The sequence below is a fragment of the Daldinia decipiens genome (genome assembly GCF_022478715.1).
Source record: "Daldinia decipiens strain CBS 113046 unplaced genomic scaffold F4813scaffold_41, whole genome shotgun sequence".
Taxonomy (NCBI): domain Eukaryota; kingdom Fungi; phylum Ascomycota; class Sordariomycetes; order Xylariales; family Hypoxylaceae; genus Daldinia; species Daldinia decipiens.
Genome location: NW_026054584.1, coordinates 86185 through 101801, shown reverse-complemented (window position 1 = coordinate 101801; position 15617 = coordinate 86185). Strand labels below are relative to the sequence as shown.

The window sequence follows — 15617 nt, the reverse complement described above, 5'->3', positions numbered from 1 at the left end:
TCCAGTTAAAACGAGTTACTCAATCGTTTATTCTTACATTTATCATCTTTAAATAAATAATGATAGTTGAGCTATAATAGGAAAACCACGTTTTGTCTCCACGTCCCCCCTGTCCGTGTCCATGTCCACGCCCCTGTATTCGCCACTTTACTCTAGACTTTCCTTCTTTGACTCGTCTCCATCTCCAGCCTAATTTTAGCGATTTTGAGCCCCCACTGGCTATAAGCGCTGCAACGCTGAGTAGCATTATCACGCTCGAAGGATTCACTATCATATGCGCGCCTTAGAGGCATTGGAGGAGTCTAGCTGACCTGCATCACCGCATCGGAAGGATTAACTTTGTGACGTTGCAATCGTATCATCTAACGCGAAGAGGACATGGAAGGATGGCTTAGATGGTCTTCGATGTTCTTAGATGTTCCTGGGTGGTTGTCATCTTGAATATGATTTAGTCATTTAAATGCTTCAGCGTAGCTTACGCGATCTCGATCCGTCCTCCCCTCCTTGGGGCCTGTTCTGCCGTTCTTTACTATACCTACGTGTAGTCGTGTACCTATTAACCAAGCCATCGGCCTACCAGTAAACGTCTGTCAGCAAGCCCATTAATCTTTTTAAGACGTACAGGTGTTACGGTAGTTGGCCGAAAAACACTAGAAGCCTTACACAACTTCCAACGAAGCTGTTGTGTCATCACCAACAACCAACAAATTAAAAACGCAATCGAGAGCCTTCTAGGACTAGGTAACATCAAATATGGCGGCCCCACCACCATCGCCAGACCAGTTTCCACCTGGGTATCTGGAAGAGGACCACGGCGGGCGAGTGATTGCTGCCGTCACCACTATTCTCGTCATAACCACAGTCCTTTTTGGGCTACGACTTTGGGCAAGAAGCTTGACAACAGCACAGCGAGGATGGGACGACCATGTATTAATCCCGGCTTATATATTATTACTAGCATTATGTGGTAGCCTCTATGGTAAGTTGAGAACTCTGCTCTTTTCTCAACTGCACGCATATTTCGCCTCGCGGTTATCATGCTAATTTCTCTATGATAGCCGAGGTAATCCAGGCTGGGCTTGGTAGACATACTGTAGCGGTGGTGATGGAAGATCCCAACAAGGTGACCAAATATCTCCTGTTGCTGTATCTCCTGGATTGGTTCTACGTACCATCCAACATGCTATCGCGAGTCTCGGTGGTCATCTTGTATCTACGCATCTTCACCGACAAATGGGCGCGAGCTGCTTGCTGGGGCGTCATGGGATTCTTGATCGCGAATTGCCTTGCTACCATCATCGCTGCCCAGCTCGAATGCACGCCCCTTGCATTTACTTGGGACAAGAGCATCCAGGGCGGCACGTGCTTCAACCAGATACTATGGTATCAACTTACCAACTTCCCGAACATCATAGGCGATGTCATGATTATGATTCTGCCCATTAGAACCGTCTGGGCATTAAAGGCCTCCGTCGGGCGAAAGGCTGGCATCGCAACTGTCTGCCTGACGGGCAGTATGTAAGTGGCGGCTTGATTTTCCCCCACGAGTCGGCATCCTGCTTACATATTCTTCAGCGGCATGATAGCCTCATGTGTGCGTACCAGTGTATTCTATACCCATGCGGATGTGATTATGAACGACCCAACGTGTAAGGAGACTTTGACTCGTTTCTAACTCGCCTGCTAACCTCTCACAGTTGCCGATGAGGCATTCTCATGGACGGCAATCGAATGTGGCATGTACTTCTCGGCCGCATGTCTGATAGGATTGCGACCACTCCTTTCCCGCCTACCGCATTTCGTCAAAAAGCGCGTCCTAAATGCATCGGACAACGCTGGAGGTACATACGCGCACCAAAATGATAAGTTGCGCCTGGGCAGGTATTACAACAGCCAGTATGCTAGTATCGTAGGCGACGACGAGTTGGGTCCACGGAGCCGAGCTGAGATTCCGCTTCGACCTACTATACCGCCTGCGCACCTTGCCCACGATCCTTACAGGAGGGGTCTAAGCAAAAGCGAAATTCGCGTAGAGACGAATATCGAGATTAGAAGGGATTTCGACCGGTCTTATCCCTGATGTGATTTCAGGCGGGAATTGGGCTTCTCTCTTTTCCTTTTTCTTTCTGGTACTTTTAGCGGACTGAGAGATCGCGGCATCTTTGTTAGGTGCCTTGGTATGTATAACATACAGAAGTATATAAGTACCTAGTTATATAAAGATCTCTGGCTTGATGTTGATCTAGAGTGGACTTCTAAATATGAAGATATCTTAACACTCCTTTAAAATAGTTCTAAGTCTAGGCTTAAGGCCCATGATCTAACTGAAGCATCGCCACTTAATATTTGATACCGGATATGCGAGGTTCATACTAGAGAAGCCAAAGCATCTAGAAACAAGAAGGATAGGTATACGACTAAACAATCTATAATTTACTATATCTCTCTATGAGCTCTCTGCCGCCGCCTGCACTACCGACTTCGCCTCTTCCGGCTCTGGCTTATCAGTCGGAGCTGCGACGGCCAATTTTGCTTGGCGGTGTAATATTCTAGGCGGCATACTTCCGCTCTTATTGATTGCTCCGTTGCGCCTCCACCGACTATTCCACATGCCATCGTCACTCTGTCGAATGTAATATCCCAAATCTGCCGTGGGATCCCATTCCGTCTGGGAAATCCCGTTACCCAACCAACTGAACCTATTCCCGGCATACTTGACCTCCCAGTCGTCCCAGCGAGGCTCGCGGATCGCCTCAAGGTAATGCAGCGTGCTTCCGGGCCAGGTAGTCGGCACGCGGCCACCTACCTTGTGGTTGTTGTGTGAATTGCGACAGTTATCCGTCCACACGGCTTTATCCATGAAGCTAGCTACGTGCGCTTTGAAATCGGCACATGCAGCTACCTTGGGTGCCATACTGTGGATTGGCTCTGTTTGGTAACGATCGATGAACGAGCAAATATAATCTGCTTGGGCTTCGATGGCAATAAGTGTGGGACCGTTAGAGACAGGTGTGTAAGGGCCTAGGAGTGTAAATGTGTTGGGAAACTCGGATGCGCCCACACCCATGTATCCCATGATGGATTCAGACCACTCGGTTTGCAAGTTTCGTCCTTCGGGGCCATATATCGGATAATGAGATATATATGACGTGTCGAAGCCTGTGGCGCAGATTATCACATCGCCGTCGTAGCTAGACCCCTCGTTGCTAACAACACCGGATGATGTAAAGGATTCAACACCGCTGTATACAGCTGTGACGTTTTCTTCTTTGAGGGCCTTGTAAAACCAAATTTAGCAGGATCTTCTTAGAGAGTAGTACGTGACTTACCCTAAGATACCTAAAGCCGGATGGAATCACTCGTTTGCAACCGACCGCAAAATTTGGTATCAGTTTTCTCCGAGACTCTTCGTCATCGAATATCTTCTCCATCTCACCTCTAAGCAGAGTCTCGCATTGCTCCTGCAACACTGTACCTTTGAGGTAAAGACCTATACTTATGGTTATTGACGAGCAATATAATTTATGCAAAGATGACATACTGAAAATACTATTCATAGTCCTTTCGTTCGTTCGTCGCAGCTCCAAGACGGTCTCCGGCTCTTTCTTGAACTTCTCAATCTCCTCTCGAGTGAACTGTCCAGCCTCGGTAGAAATGTCTGGGAGTACCCACGTGGGGGATCTGATGAAGATCGTGACATTCTTGACGATAGGTTGAATCGTGGGTAGTATTTGTACGGCCGAGGACCCGGCCCCGATGAGCAGCACGTTTTTACCATCGAGTGGTATACTCCTGTCATAGTTCGCGCTATGGACCTTAACACCTTTATAATCGTCGATTCCTGGGAGCTTCGGCCAGGATGGCTTATTGAGGTAGCCACAGGCGTGGATCAGGATATGACAGGAATCGCGGATAACTTCTCCGGTTTTCAAGTTCTTGACTTCGACTTGCCATCGTCCCGTATCCTCTACCCACGTAGTCTTCTGGACGGCATGTGATAGCTCAATGTGTTTATTTAAGTCGTACTTATTAACGAACTCTTCAAAGTAGTTCTGGATCTCATCCGAACCGGCGTAAACGGAGGAAAAGTCGGGCTTCTGTTCGAAAGAGTATACGTAATTGTGCGAAGGGACATCACAGGCACACCCGGGGTACCTGTTCTCGTACCATGTACCCCCTACGCTCGGATTTTTCTCGTATATCTAAAAGGGTGTCAGACTTTTGATTTAATTCTCGCATTTACACCATGTTTCAGACCGTTAGAGAATATGATCTGAACGACCGTTGAAGCTTGTATGCCAAGCATAACCCTGATGCGCCTGCTCCGACGCATATTATTTTAACATGGCGTTCATTGTAGACGGCCTCCTCGCGTAATGGATCCATGATTATCGCGTATAGGCTAGATCCGATGAATGAATAGGCACTTACTTACACCCCTTACAAACCAGTTTATACAAGTTGGTTATGTAGTATTAAACCTTACGAATACTCAAGGCGATGTAGCAATTTGATATACATATCATACGAAGCCGACTAGGTCGGCTGTACAGGATTACATTCATGTTGATAGCGCACCTTACGATCCATATCCTACGTAAGAAGGATTCAACAAGGTAAACAATCCTAATAGTATATCTACTAGGTATAGTATGACATTAGTCGAGCTAGTATATGTATGAGGAAAATAGTTCGGAATCCTGGAATCCAAGCGGGTCGTTAATCAGGCGTCGTGGTTCCATAAAAATTCTGCAACGGAGAGTAGATGCATAGGTACCTATATAACGATGCTGGTTACATCGTTTGGAAATTTGGATAATAATTGTATGATAATATCCCACCTTCCTAAATCCAATACACCAATGCACGATAAAGTAGATATCTACATGGGGAATCATGAAAGCTAAACCCGTAGCTAAACCCGTAGCTAAACCCGTTACACCTTGCCTTGCCCGGAACCGAGAAGGAAAAACAATGTCAGCCCACGTGTAAAGGCCTATGTAGGTCAGGCCCCTGAACAACGCTGGAGAAGGTTACTATATGCATAGTAAGACCAGGTACATAGAGAAGGTGACACGGCAGATGGAAACCCATAGGGCTGAGAGCTCAGGGGATTGTCCTTGGATGTTTTACGTATGCAGGATACAGGGATGGATTGGATCAGCCGTTGAATCCATCGTTAGTCTGCCTGTGCCGCTGTGCCCCTGTACCTGATGGAGACCCTGCAAGGATAACGAAAATAGAATATCCCATTTTCCATAATTTAATTGGGTAACTCAGTCTGCATCCATGCAACCTAGATCTCCTCAGGCGCATGGGCAAACTTCAATTGGCGAGGATTGATGTACGAAACAAGGCGTAGCTCGCCACCTGTCTCTACCGAACATCCAATATAGGTATGTAGTCCGCTACGTGCCCTTAACGCTTCTCGGGAGCTGCTATTGTTAGTGATAGGGTAACAGAGAATAACTAGAAAGGAAAAAGAAAGCGACGAGCTACTATGTATGTATGTATGTAGGTAGGTAGGTAGGTAGGTAGGTAGGTACTCACAATATCGTCCCCATAGCACTCCTATAGTTAACCATGTTTACTTTAGACAGGGGGCTGGCTCCGCGCAGATGCGTCTCAACCGCCGACATGATGGCTTCCTCGTTTCGTGCGTAGTGCCGGACAGGCAAGTAAGCCTTGACCTTGGGACTTTTGCTTCCGTATTTGAACTCCACATTATAGAGGATTCCAGCCGTTCGATGATTCTTAGCGGGGAGTTGCACGTCATCAGCATCTTCATTCGTACCCTTGCCCAATAATGCGTGGTATATCGACCGTAAATCCTCTAGGCCTCGCTCCATGTCCGGCATCCGAACACGACCCCCCAAAGTCATAGCAGTCCTAACAGATGCGAAGCTGGTATCACGGATTCGAAAGTAGATCTTGAAGCGGGACTCGGCTGGATCCACGAGGTCTATGGCCAGCATATCCATCTCTAGCTGCGGACTCGACGGATCACGGACGTACTCTTGGAACACCTTTAGAGCTTGAAGCTTCTCCGGTGAGCTGCCAGGCGCCGTCTGGATTGTGTCGGATATGACATCAATGTTGGACCGCCGTGTTGCCTTTGCCTTGAATCCGGGGAAGAAGTATGCTTTACTTATGACGCCCTCCTCCCCCAAGTCAAAGGCATAGAATTCCTTCGACTGGTGACCTTCTACCGAACCCATTGCCTCCTCGCCGCTCAGCCTCAGCCGGAAGTGGGCAAGCCACTCCATGTTTGCTTCAGGGAGTAGCTGCAGCATTGACTCTAAGAGCCCAGAGGCAGCGTACTGGTTATTGGGATCGAGATGAGTGCCCGCGTGAACCCCGACAGGTTCGATAGAAAATCGTATCTTGGGCGATTTACCACCCGTACGCCAATCCCAGCTCAGCTCTATGGGATTGTGATCGTCCGTCATGAAGCTCTTCCATCGCTGCCTTCCGGGCACGTAAGCAGCGCCTAGGCTGGGTGTAATCGCCTTGACGAATTTTAATATGTCGTACTGCGCATGGCTAGAGTATCCTGCCTTGTCGAGCAGAACAGCCAGTGCGTACCCTGAAGATCTCCACCAGTACCGCGCATGGTAATCTAGGTCAAGTTGAGCTTCTGAGTCTACCCTTCGGAACGCTGCCGTCGTCGGATATGACGGTTTCGTAACTATTTGCGTCTGCTTTTGACCGTTTATCCGTAATACAAGGTTGTGAAGGTAGAAGAAATACGAAAGGAATGGATGGATATACCCCTTTAATGGGCTGCTCCTCATAGAAATATGCATATAAGCCATTATAGTGAAGATGAATCTTAGCTGCGAAGAGTCGTCAACTTGCACTACAATGGGTAGAATATATTCGTAGGTCTCCCAAGGCCAAAACTATTGCCGTCATCTTACCTGTAGCGCCCTCTAGCTGGGGCAGAGCTAGGTAAGTTATATGCATCATCAGGTATTATTTACGGCACAGGTCCTGGATACGCTACTGTGTAGGCCTGGCTCCTACTGCTACGTCAGGTAGGTGGGTAGGTAGTGTATTCAAGATCATATACGTGGAGACACCGGGCAAAATAGCTGAGCCACAGGCGAAGGAAGCTAAAAATAAATCCATATGATATCCACAACCATTACCAGTCGCGTTTAGAGTGAATATGGCAATGCTCGGCATCCTGGTTACATGCGACAAGGTATCCCGCCGAAGGATCATGGCAATCGGCATATAAGATCGTACTATGGATAGGAATCCTGCCGCGCGTAGGTATTATTTAATAGTCTCTAGATGCGCTAAAGGAGCTCTGAACTCGCATACGTTAACTGCGAGCCTTGATAGGAAAAATGGCATTCGTTTCATTTGCCCTCGGGGCGATCGTCTTGATCGTCTGCTTCCAACTCCTGTATACGCGGTACAGGAAACAGCTAAACTCCATTCCCGGGCCGGTTGTCGCAAGCTTTAGTAATCTCTGGAAACTTGCCGCCGTTTACTATGAAGATATGCCCGGCTGGAATATGAGCGTGCATGAGAAATACGGCCCCGTCGTACGCATTGGCCCCAATCACGTATCATTTGCTAGTCCAGAAGCCTTCCAGATAATTCATGCTTCACGGCAGGCGTTTGCAAAGGTGAGAGGGCGCTTGTCTTCCTTTATCAACATAAGCTAATCGTGACCTGCGGTGACCAGTCGGACTTTTACGAAGTAGGGGCTCCTATCTATCATGGGGAACCGCTTGAGAATCTGTTCTCGCTTAGAGACGTCCAACGCCACGCCACTCTAAGAAGGAATATAGGGGGACTATATACGAAGGCCGCAGTCAAGGACTTTGAACCCCAGGTAGAAAGCTGTATTGACTTATTTATGAGGCAACTAGCAGACAAAACTCGAGATGGACCTGCAATTCTTGATATGTCGGTATGGTTACATCTGTTTGCCTACGACTGCCTCAGCGAAATGAACGTCTCAAAGAAGCTGGGGTTTTTAGAGAGGGGCCAAGACGTGGGCGGTACTATCGAGTCCTCCGATAAAATATTCTTCATGGTAGGACTGGTATGTCTGCGGTAGTCCGTCCTCTTGCTATTGCGTCTTACTAAGATGACCAGTTTACGCAAGCACCCATCCTCCAATGGCTCTTAGGATTCCTCAGATCGCTCGTACCAGCGGAAGAGGCGGAGCCAGTATTAAAAGTAAGTCCGCTTAACCGGCACACGGGAGCTAGCGCTTATTGATGCACCCCAGTTTACACTCAATGAGGTAGAGGCTAGGAGGAAGTCATCTCAGGCGCAAACGGACATGCTGGGTAGACTGCTCGATCTTCATCTGGAGCAACCAGACAAAGTCTCCATAAGAGACCTCACAGCCGCAATATTCATAAACCTGTACGCACTATATAGCACGCTCCTATGGTAGAGGGTACTTACAAATCATCAGCACGGCAGGACATGACGTTTTAGCAATCACCATCCGCGCAATATGGTACCACCTTGCTCGGAATCCTCGCGTCTTGAGCAAGCTCCGAGACGAAATAAAATCCGCCAGTAACGAATACTCGACCTCTTCTATAGTCCCTTTCTCCGTTGTCACTAAACTCCCCTATCTGTAAGCTGCCTAATCATTTTTACCTTCCGCCTGCCCACCACGTTTTGGAATGCTAACCACCTTACTTGAAGAAACGCCGTTATACAGGAAACATTACGCGTTCATCCTAACACTGGTACGATCATAGAACGTAAAGCACCGCGAGAAGGAGCTGTTGTAGACGGTTATCATATCCCCGGAGGTACCACCGTCGGTGTTAACGCTTGGGTCCTTCACTATAATAAAGACGTTTATGGGGAGGATGCCGATCAATTTCGACCTGAGAGGTGGATAGAGGCCACTGAAGAGAAAATCCTAGAGATGAGTCGGTGTTTATTCTCTGTAAGCCTAAACTAATACCCTCGAGCCCTGATGTTTATATTTTCCAACTCATTATGTGGTTGAACTAACTCGACCCTTTGCAAACAGTTTGGGGCTGGTACACATACTTGCATCGGAAAGAACATAGCCATCTTGATGATAAGTAAGCTGGTGGTGGAGTTTTATCGAAGATACGATGCCACGTTAGCACATCCCGATCAGGGATGGAAAGTCCACGGTAGCTGGGTCACCAAACAAACGGGGATGGACATGATAATTAGCAGGCTATGAACAAATCCAGAGATCGAGATTATATAGGGATATTTAATAAGTTCAACGACGACTTACAATCGTACCTTGGTATCATCTTGTCTATTGCTGCGCCAGGAGCAATTGTAGGACCGGTAATTGGCGGCACTCTTGTAGAAAGAGACTGGAGTTGGTGTTTCTATCTTAACCTTCTCGTCTGCGCCCTAGTTCTCCCGGTTCAACTCTTCTTCCTCAGACTTAAGCACGCCGAAGTTGGGTGGAAAGATATAATCACACAAGTGGATTGGTAACTTTACCTTCATCGGTTCGATTACCTCTCTCCCCATTGGTCTCACCTTTGGTGGAACAGTATATCCGTGGTCATCTTGGAGAATCATCGTCCCTATTGTTGTGGGTTGCGTGGGTTGGTTATGTTTCCACGGGTACGGGTGTCTTATCAATAACTCAAATCCCTGCGTACCGCCGCATGTCTTTTGTGATAGGACTTCAGTTGCTGCGTTCTATATGGTTTTCATCACCTCCATGTTGCCACAGTGGGTCTGTTTCTTCTGGCCCGTTTACTTTCTCGCGGTCCGCGGAACGAGTCTTACGCAGACAGGCGTCAATTTCTTGCCTTATATGTTCCTACTCATCCCACGCTCTGCTGTTGCCGGCATCATACTTCCCCAAACTGGCCACTATTGCCCATTACACGCCATGAGCTTCGTTCTGAGCACCCTCTGAAGTCAGAGGTCCTGGGTGTATATTTAGAAGCGTTAAAAGCAGTTTGGTATGGGACTATGGCATTCGGCACTTCGCTTTTCATTGCAGTGGCGATTGAGACACGTGTACTACTGAGAAAGGGATCGGAGACAGAGTTTGTACTTCAAGATATGAAAGAAAACGGGGAAGCTTCCGGAAAACTCGACGATGCTGATGAAAGAGGCCCTTGTAACATATAAATTCACCCAATAACCACCTCGAAGGTAAGTAGCTAGCCGCCTATGTTTACCTTAGGCACTTATGTCCTGCAATCACAGTATTAGTAAAAAGAAGTGATGAAGTAGGTAACAAGGAGCACCTTGAATGGCGTGGCTTTTTTACTTAAATGTAATCCGTTTGAGCTACCCCCCAGAACTCGTCCAAACGCCCGTGACATATGCAATAACCAGAATGGTATATCTCTCTCCTTTTAAGCCAGCCGTCATTATTATCGTATAGATTTTCTGCTTGACCGAATCTGACAATGATCAATGTACAATCTCATTACTGTCTTTGCCAACAGTGTTTGGGCTGTTCAAGCCGCTGTCATCATCTCCGAGTCGCCTTGCACCATCGTCCTCGTCATCGCTCATTAAACCTTCCAACTCAAATTCCTGGGCATCCCTCACTGGTATATTACCGTTTACTCGGGGCCCTAATCTACCATTGGCTACTTCTTTATGAGGAACGGTCGGAGCACTGTTCCGGTCGTAGAGGCCGACAAGGACATTTACGAAGAGGAAGAGTAAGAAGGCGAGCGAATACAATATTAAGATATAGGCAACATGGTCCATGCCTGAAGAATCGACTAGTAACATCTGCTCTTCCGTAGCACCCATAAATAACACCCCGGAGGCGTAAAGTAGCTGGAATACATGTTAGTAAGGCAAACCTTCCATTGTATTGAATTAGAAGACTCACAAAGACGGGGACATATTGGAAACTAGTTGTTTCGCGACCATCCTCGGATGAGCCAGGTCGATCTCGAAGCACAAAGGATATCTCAATGATACGCGTGACACCAGCCGCCATCAGGGTATATCCGAACATCTTATGGGTTTCGGCGCTGATCATCAACTCTTGGGGATGAGCACTCATTGCCCATCCGGTGATCAAAAGGACGAAACCTGGGATGAAATTACGCTGAGGCCGGCCATCGCCGTCTTTGCTCAACCAAACCCCAGCCAATCCTGCAGACCACCAGATTATACCCATTGCGGTATGCTGCCAGTCGTTCTTCACCCACTCAGTTCCCCATCGGTGTTCGGTAAAGGTGTTAACTACTCCCCAAGCAGCGATGACGGCACTGTCGAAGAACTCTTGAGAACGTCCAGTACGTCTTAGCCAAAGCTGCCCAACCAGCAATAGCAGCGTTAAGAGGATCCCGTAAGCGATGAAAGCGCTCCCCATAATAAAATGTGCTAGGCATTGGCCGAGGTGATCGCCCTGGCAAAAACCAAGGGCTGTAATACCGCCGAAAAGTATCTGCGTCCATGAGAGGACAGGCAATGCCTTACCAACTATTCCATGCCCAATCTTCACGAACCGTCTAATCTTCCCATTTATACCCTTCTCGAGATGTAGTTTCAGGTAAATGCCCATAAGAATTTGGAAGAAGAGTAGTAGCGAAATCGGCGATGCGAACTTGGAGTGGACGTTGGAATGCCGAAACTCGCGGCCGCCGTGCATATGACCTAGGGCATATCCGACGATTGCTAACGCTGTGCCGAGTACCTGAACGGGGACGTGCCATCGGGATTTGACGATCTAAAAATGGAGAATTTAGTCAGAATTCAGATCGATGGGCAAGGGGAGTTTGAGTGGTGTATGTGTATGTGTATGTGTAGTGTATGTGATGCATACCCCAAGAACCATCCCCGAGGGGAAAATGACGCCCCAAGCAAACATCTGTATGAAGATATGAATCCATAGCGTCGTGTCCTGTATGAACCATCAGTTTCCAGCGCTTCCGCCATAGCCGAGTAGATTTTAGGTAGTTGACAGGACATACAATCGGATCAACCGAAATGGCCTGGCCATCCTCAATATGCGTAGAGCTGTGATCGTGTGCGGAAGCCATAGGTAATGGTAATGCAGCTAAAGCCAATAAAAATGTAGATAAAGGAGAAGACAAAGCCATCTTGGCTTTCTGAAGGAGCCGCAATCTTGACAGTCCGGGTCCAAGACTGGTCTGGATCGAACCCCTGGAGGGAACCGTGTTTCGACTATCAGGACAAGGGGGGTTTTATGTAAAATGATAGCTAGACTCTAAATGATAATTGGACGGCGGTAAGAGTCTGCGAGTAGCTTAAATCAGCCGCCCATTACAGAGTCGTTTGAGGTGTTAGTTCAAGATGCAAGATGTTAGGTGTTCGATGTTGAAGAGGGGGAGAAGTTGCTGACATTGTTGATCGCAACATTGATTTTCGGATCGCGACAGGACACTAGGTACCTAGGTAGGTATGTACTAGGTACTAGGTAGGTACCTCTTTCCCTTTTCCTTAGTACCAGAGTAGCTGCACAAGTGATAACAGGTACAATACCTAGGTAGGTACTTAAGATACTCCACTGTACTCCGCCGTACCCGATGTCCCACTCTGTTTAGCCTAGAGCTTATATTGGTCTTGCAGTGTACCTAAATAGGTACCTAATGTAGTGTATGTGACTTACGTAATCATCTCCGCTGGAATGCACGCATGTACATGTACAGAAATTAACAATCAATTTCAATATAGCGTGTAAGAGCCATCTCAGGTTATGGCTAACACCGACGGAAATATCATCAGCAATACTGGGAGAGTATTCAAGTACCTGCATCATTCTCCAACTAAGTCCAGGAATGATTAGTAGGAAGAGGTACCCAGCCTTTAAGTAAGAATAGTCTTCTTCTACTTGCCGATATTGCAATAGCCTTTGCAGGCCAGGGTTGGGACAAGGAAATAAGTCAAACCACCCTTACTGGGGCCACCCTAGTGGGGGCCACCCATTTCCCATACAAAATCAACAACTTCGCATATCTGTATTTAATTCAAGAAAATAGATAAAACTATACCGTCTTTGATTTTGAGTACGGTATTGGATTCTCACCAGGTATAAAATTTTGAAAAAATGGCAGGGCTAATATCTGTGGTAAAATGAATACAAGAATATACACTAACAATTGCACATACAAATTTATATGTAAAGCTGTTAAGGGATATTATTGCTTATAACTTTACCAATTAATATGGTATAGATATAAAATCTATATAGTTAAATAAGAGACGTTTTAATACAACTTTTAAATCTAGGGCCAATTATATAACTTATTTATCTGAGAAGTTATAAGCGTTTATAAGGTTTTATGGTAATTTGATGAAATTCCCATATAAAATTAAAATTTTTAAATTTTTAAAAATAACATTAAAAATACACTTTACTATTTTACTATCAAAACATTAGATTTTAAATATGATAAAATGTACATAAGCTATTATAATGATCGAAAAGTAAAAAATAAGAGATTTTATATTTTTATCTATTTTCTTGAATTAAATACAGATATGCGAAGTTGTTGATTTTGTATGGGAAATGGGTGGCCCCCACTAGGGTGGCCCCAGTAAGGGTGGTTTGACTTATCGAATATACAAATATTAATGAACAAGATATTTAATATATATATAGTTTTATCTCTTTTAACAACTTCAATCGTTGCCCGTAATCTTGCAAGCTCGAGTAAAAATATATATTCGAAGCTTAACCCTTATTCTCAAATGTATGTGAGGCATGGGTAGTAGTAAAAGCAACGTAAGGGCTACTGTTGCCGTCACCACGACAACGTTTGATCTCGCCCGGTATCCGACGAAGTATGCGACGAGGGCTCCGATTGGTTCAAGGCCACGAAGTAATCCAGGTATATTGTATATTAGCCAATATATATATCTACATCTGGCCCAACCAAATAAACGGCTTGGTCCTTTCTACTGACTAGTCTATTAAACTCCGTTACTATTCCTGCTACTATCTTAAGTGAATGTTGAGGGAAGATGAAATTTGAGGTGGTCCAAGGTGACCTGGCCTACGATGGCCGTATCATTTTATATATCATCAAAGGTAGGTTGGTTGACATCATCATGAGAAGAAGAATACTAATGAATGTGACCAGCTGATGCGACAAATTATATCAACTACATGAAACCGTTAATGTTAGTTGAGGAACTCCAAATTGATCATGTTATCTCCTTAATCGACACCAAGTCCGATTGGTACAGACAGATTCACCCGGAAAGATACGTGCCAGCCATTAAAGACTGGTGTCCTGATACCAAGACTGAGATCAGTGTCTTTGAGAGCACTGCATGCCTGCAGTACCTTTCAGAGAGATACGACGAGAATGGTTTCTGGGCTGGGAGAAATGCGGCAGAGAAAGCCGCAATACTATCATGGACCGCGTATCAAACGGCTGGCCTCGGGTAGGTTTATAATCGCCCTCATATTCGAGGAGATAACTCACATAGTTTTTCAAGGCCTACGGCAAAGTACTGGTTATATTTTCTAAAAGGTTATCCAACCCGCCAAAACCCCACGGCACTACCAAAGACTGTAGCTAAGTACGTTCTTCCATCTTCTCTGTATGGGTTCTTTCTTTCTTCAGTTCTTTGCTGATGAGAATCTAACGGATAGATTACACGAGAACTGTGTCAAGCAATGGGATATTTTAGAGCGACGACTGGACATCCCTGACCAAGATTATATCGCTCTCTCCGATAGACCGACGGTGGCAGATATATCCTATTTTCCTTTTTCTATGCCATGGATGTTCAAATTCCTCAACGTGGATTTGGAAAAATACCCTAATATCAAATCATGGGGGGACAGAATGATATCAAGACCAGCGGTGAAGGCGGTATTAGAGCGTGTACTAACATATGGCCATGACTTATGACTTTTTTAAAGGGTAGCTTGATACTTGTTTACAGACATTAGAGGTACTCATACCTGAAGAGGTCAATAGATGATTTTCACATAATGTTCGCGTTTAGTGCTTTTAAACATAGACTTTAAGTGAAATCATGCCAACTGACTTCTAAGGCACATCGGCCATATCGAACTGACCTAGGAGCCTTTATAAAGCCGCATTTAGCCACACCAGCCATATGAATTTCACACCACAAACATGAGGACACCCCTGCAGTGCGCCACAATAGCCTGAGTTTACGAAGGTAATATAGTGCTGCCGGGAAACCTCGAATATCGACCTTTACAAAAAAAATAAAAATAAAAAAAGGGGAAAACGTATGGGATTCGAACCTAGGCTTCTATAAAGATAGGTATATATTTCGAGAAAAAGATGAAAGTAGGAACTTGGAAAAGCACGTAACTAATTCCACTTATATCGGGAATGCACCAAATCAAAACGCTTAAAAAGCGCCGCACGAACGAACTTACTCTTTCGAAAAAAAGGTCCCCAAAACAATATCCCTCGTAAACTCGAGCAATCGAAGTTAGCAAAACAATATATCTCGTAAACTCGGGCATTTATTACCACCTGGGCACCCACCACTTAAAGCTACATAAGTACTTACCTTATGTATACCCTCATTTTTACCTGTTTGTTAAGCAAATATAAATAACTTCAATGTGAATTAAACAGATCTCTTATAAAATCTATTTACTAAAACTAAATCAGGTTAAGTCAAGTATTATTTAACTTACC

At 45.7% G+C, this 15617-nt stretch overlaps 7 protein-coding genes across 7 annotated transcripts; 4 read left to right on the top strand and 3 right to left on the bottom strand.

Annotated features, from left to right (window-relative positions):
• Positions 1-20: 20 nt before the first annotated feature.
• On the top strand, positions 21-2409 carry F4813DRAFT_372624 (uncharacterized protein). Its single transcript, XM_049244724.1, has 4 exons — positions 21-979; positions 1059-1518; positions 1576-1649; positions 1698-2409. The coding sequence occupies exons 1-4, from the start codon at positions 754-756 to the stop codon at positions 2078-2080; spliced, it is 1143 nt and encodes a 380-aa protein (XP_049095928.1). The 5' UTR covers positions 21-753; the 3' UTR covers positions 2081-2409.
• F4813DRAFT_237358 (FAD/NAD(P)-binding domain-containing protein) lies at positions 2264-4526 on the bottom strand. Its single transcript, XM_049239981.1, has 4 exons — positions 4258-4526; positions 3542-4202; positions 3330-3490; positions 2264-3277 (listed from the first exon to the last, which is right to left on the bottom strand). Exons 1-4 carry the CDS (start codon positions 4384-4386, stop codon positions 2447-2449), a joined length of 1782 nt encoding a protein of 593 aa, XP_049095927.1. The 5' UTR covers positions 4387-4526; the 3' UTR covers positions 2264-2446.
• A 571-nt stretch (positions 4527-5097) lies between these two features.
• On the bottom strand, positions 5098-7131 carry F4813DRAFT_237275 (aromatic prenyltransferase). Its single transcript, XM_049239980.1, has 2 exons — positions 5551-7131; positions 5098-5435 (listed from the first exon to the last, which is right to left on the bottom strand). Exons 1-2 carry the CDS (start codon positions 6813-6815, stop codon positions 5297-5299), a joined length of 1404 nt encoding a protein of 467 aa, XP_049095926.1. The 5' UTR covers positions 6816-7131; the 3' UTR covers positions 5098-5296.
• A 224-nt stretch (positions 7132-7355) lies between these two features.
• F4813DRAFT_399503 (benzoate 4-monooxygenase cytochrome P450) lies at positions 7356-9559 on the top strand (the record flags this gene model as incomplete). Its single annotated transcript, XM_049248180.1, has 7 exons — positions 7356-7640; positions 7700-8062; positions 8116-8199; positions 8252-8391; positions 8444-8611; positions 8683-8932; positions 9020-9559. The coding sequence occupies 7 exons, from the start codon at positions 7356-7358 to the stop codon at positions 9200-9202; spliced, it is 1473 nt and encodes a 490-aa protein (XP_049095925.1). The 3' UTR covers positions 9203-9559.
• Positions 9364-10188, top strand: F4813DRAFT_372619 (uncharacterized protein). Its single transcript, XM_049244723.1, has 2 exons — positions 9364-9384; positions 9478-10188. Exon 2 carries the CDS (start codon positions 9648-9650, stop codon positions 9879-9881), a length of 234 nt encoding a protein of 77 aa, XP_049095924.1. The 5' UTR covers positions 9364-9384; positions 9478-9647; the 3' UTR covers positions 9882-10188.
• A 222-nt stretch (positions 10189-10410) lies between these two features.
• On the bottom strand, positions 10411-12062 carry F4813DRAFT_382903 (uncharacterized protein; the record flags this gene model as incomplete). The annotated part of the gene is made up of 4 exons (XM_049245868.1): positions 10411-10788; positions 10844-11689; positions 11786-11863; positions 11934-12062. The coding sequence occupies 4 exons, from the start codon at positions 12060-12062 to the stop codon at positions 10411-10413; spliced, it is 1431 nt and encodes a 476-aa protein (XP_049095923.1).
• Positions 12063-13910: 1848 nt separating this feature from the next.
• On the top strand, positions 13911-14968 carry F4813DRAFT_237267 (glutathione S-transferase). The gene is made up of 4 exons (XM_049239979.1): positions 13911-14014; positions 14067-14373; positions 14428-14511; positions 14585-14968. Exons 1-4 carry the CDS (start codon positions 13948-13950, stop codon positions 14844-14846), a joined length of 720 nt encoding a protein of 239 aa, XP_049095922.1. The 5' UTR covers positions 13911-13947; the 3' UTR covers positions 14847-14968.
• Positions 14969-15617: the final 649 nt, after the last annotated feature.

Coding starts and splice junctions, on each gene's coding strand:
- F4813DRAFT_237267 (XM_049239979.1), top strand. CDS start 13,948: ATGAAATTTGAGGTGGTCCAAGGTGACCTGGCCTACGATGGCCGTATC. Junction 14,374..14,427: donor TATCAAACGGCTGGCCTCGG/GTAGGTTTATAA, acceptor TAGTTTTTCAAG/GCCTACGGCAAAGTACTGGT. Junction 14,512..14,584: donor CTACCAAAGACTGTAGCTAA/GTACGTTCTTCC, acceptor TCTAACGGATAG/ATTACACGAGAACTGTGTCA.
- F4813DRAFT_237358 (XM_049239981.1), bottom strand. CDS start 4,386: ATGGATCCATTACGCGAGGAGGCCGTCTACAATGAACGCCATGTTAAA. Junction 3,491..3,541: donor GACTATGAATAGTATTTTCA/GTATGTCATCTT, acceptor CCATAAGTATAG/GTCTTTACCTCAAAGGTACA. Junction 3,278..3,329: donor CCGGCTTTAGGTATCTTAGG/GTAAGTCACGTA, acceptor TGGTTTTACAAG/GCCCTCAAAGAAGAAAACGT.
- F4813DRAFT_237275 (XM_049239980.1), bottom strand. CDS start 6,815: ATGGCTTATATGCATATTTCTATGAGGAGCAGCCCATTAAAGGGGTAT. Junction 5,436..5,550: donor AGTGCTATGGGGACGATATT/GTGAGTACCTAC, acceptor TAACAATAGCAG/CTCCCGAGAAGCGTTAAGGG.
- F4813DRAFT_372619 (XM_049244723.1), top strand. CDS start 9,648: ATGTCTTTTGTGATAGGACTTCAGTTGCTGCGTTCTATATGGTTTTCA.
- F4813DRAFT_372624 (XM_049244724.1), top strand. CDS start 754: ATGGCGGCCCCACCACCATCGCCAGACCAGTTTCCACCTGGGTATCTG. Junction 980..1,058: donor ATTATGTGGTAGCCTCTATG/GTAAGTTGAGAA, acceptor TCTCTATGATAG/CCGAGGTAATCCAGGCTGGG. Junction 1,650..1,697: donor GATTATGAACGACCCAACGT/GTAAGGAGACTT, acceptor AACCTCTCACAG/TTGCCGATGAGGCATTCTCA.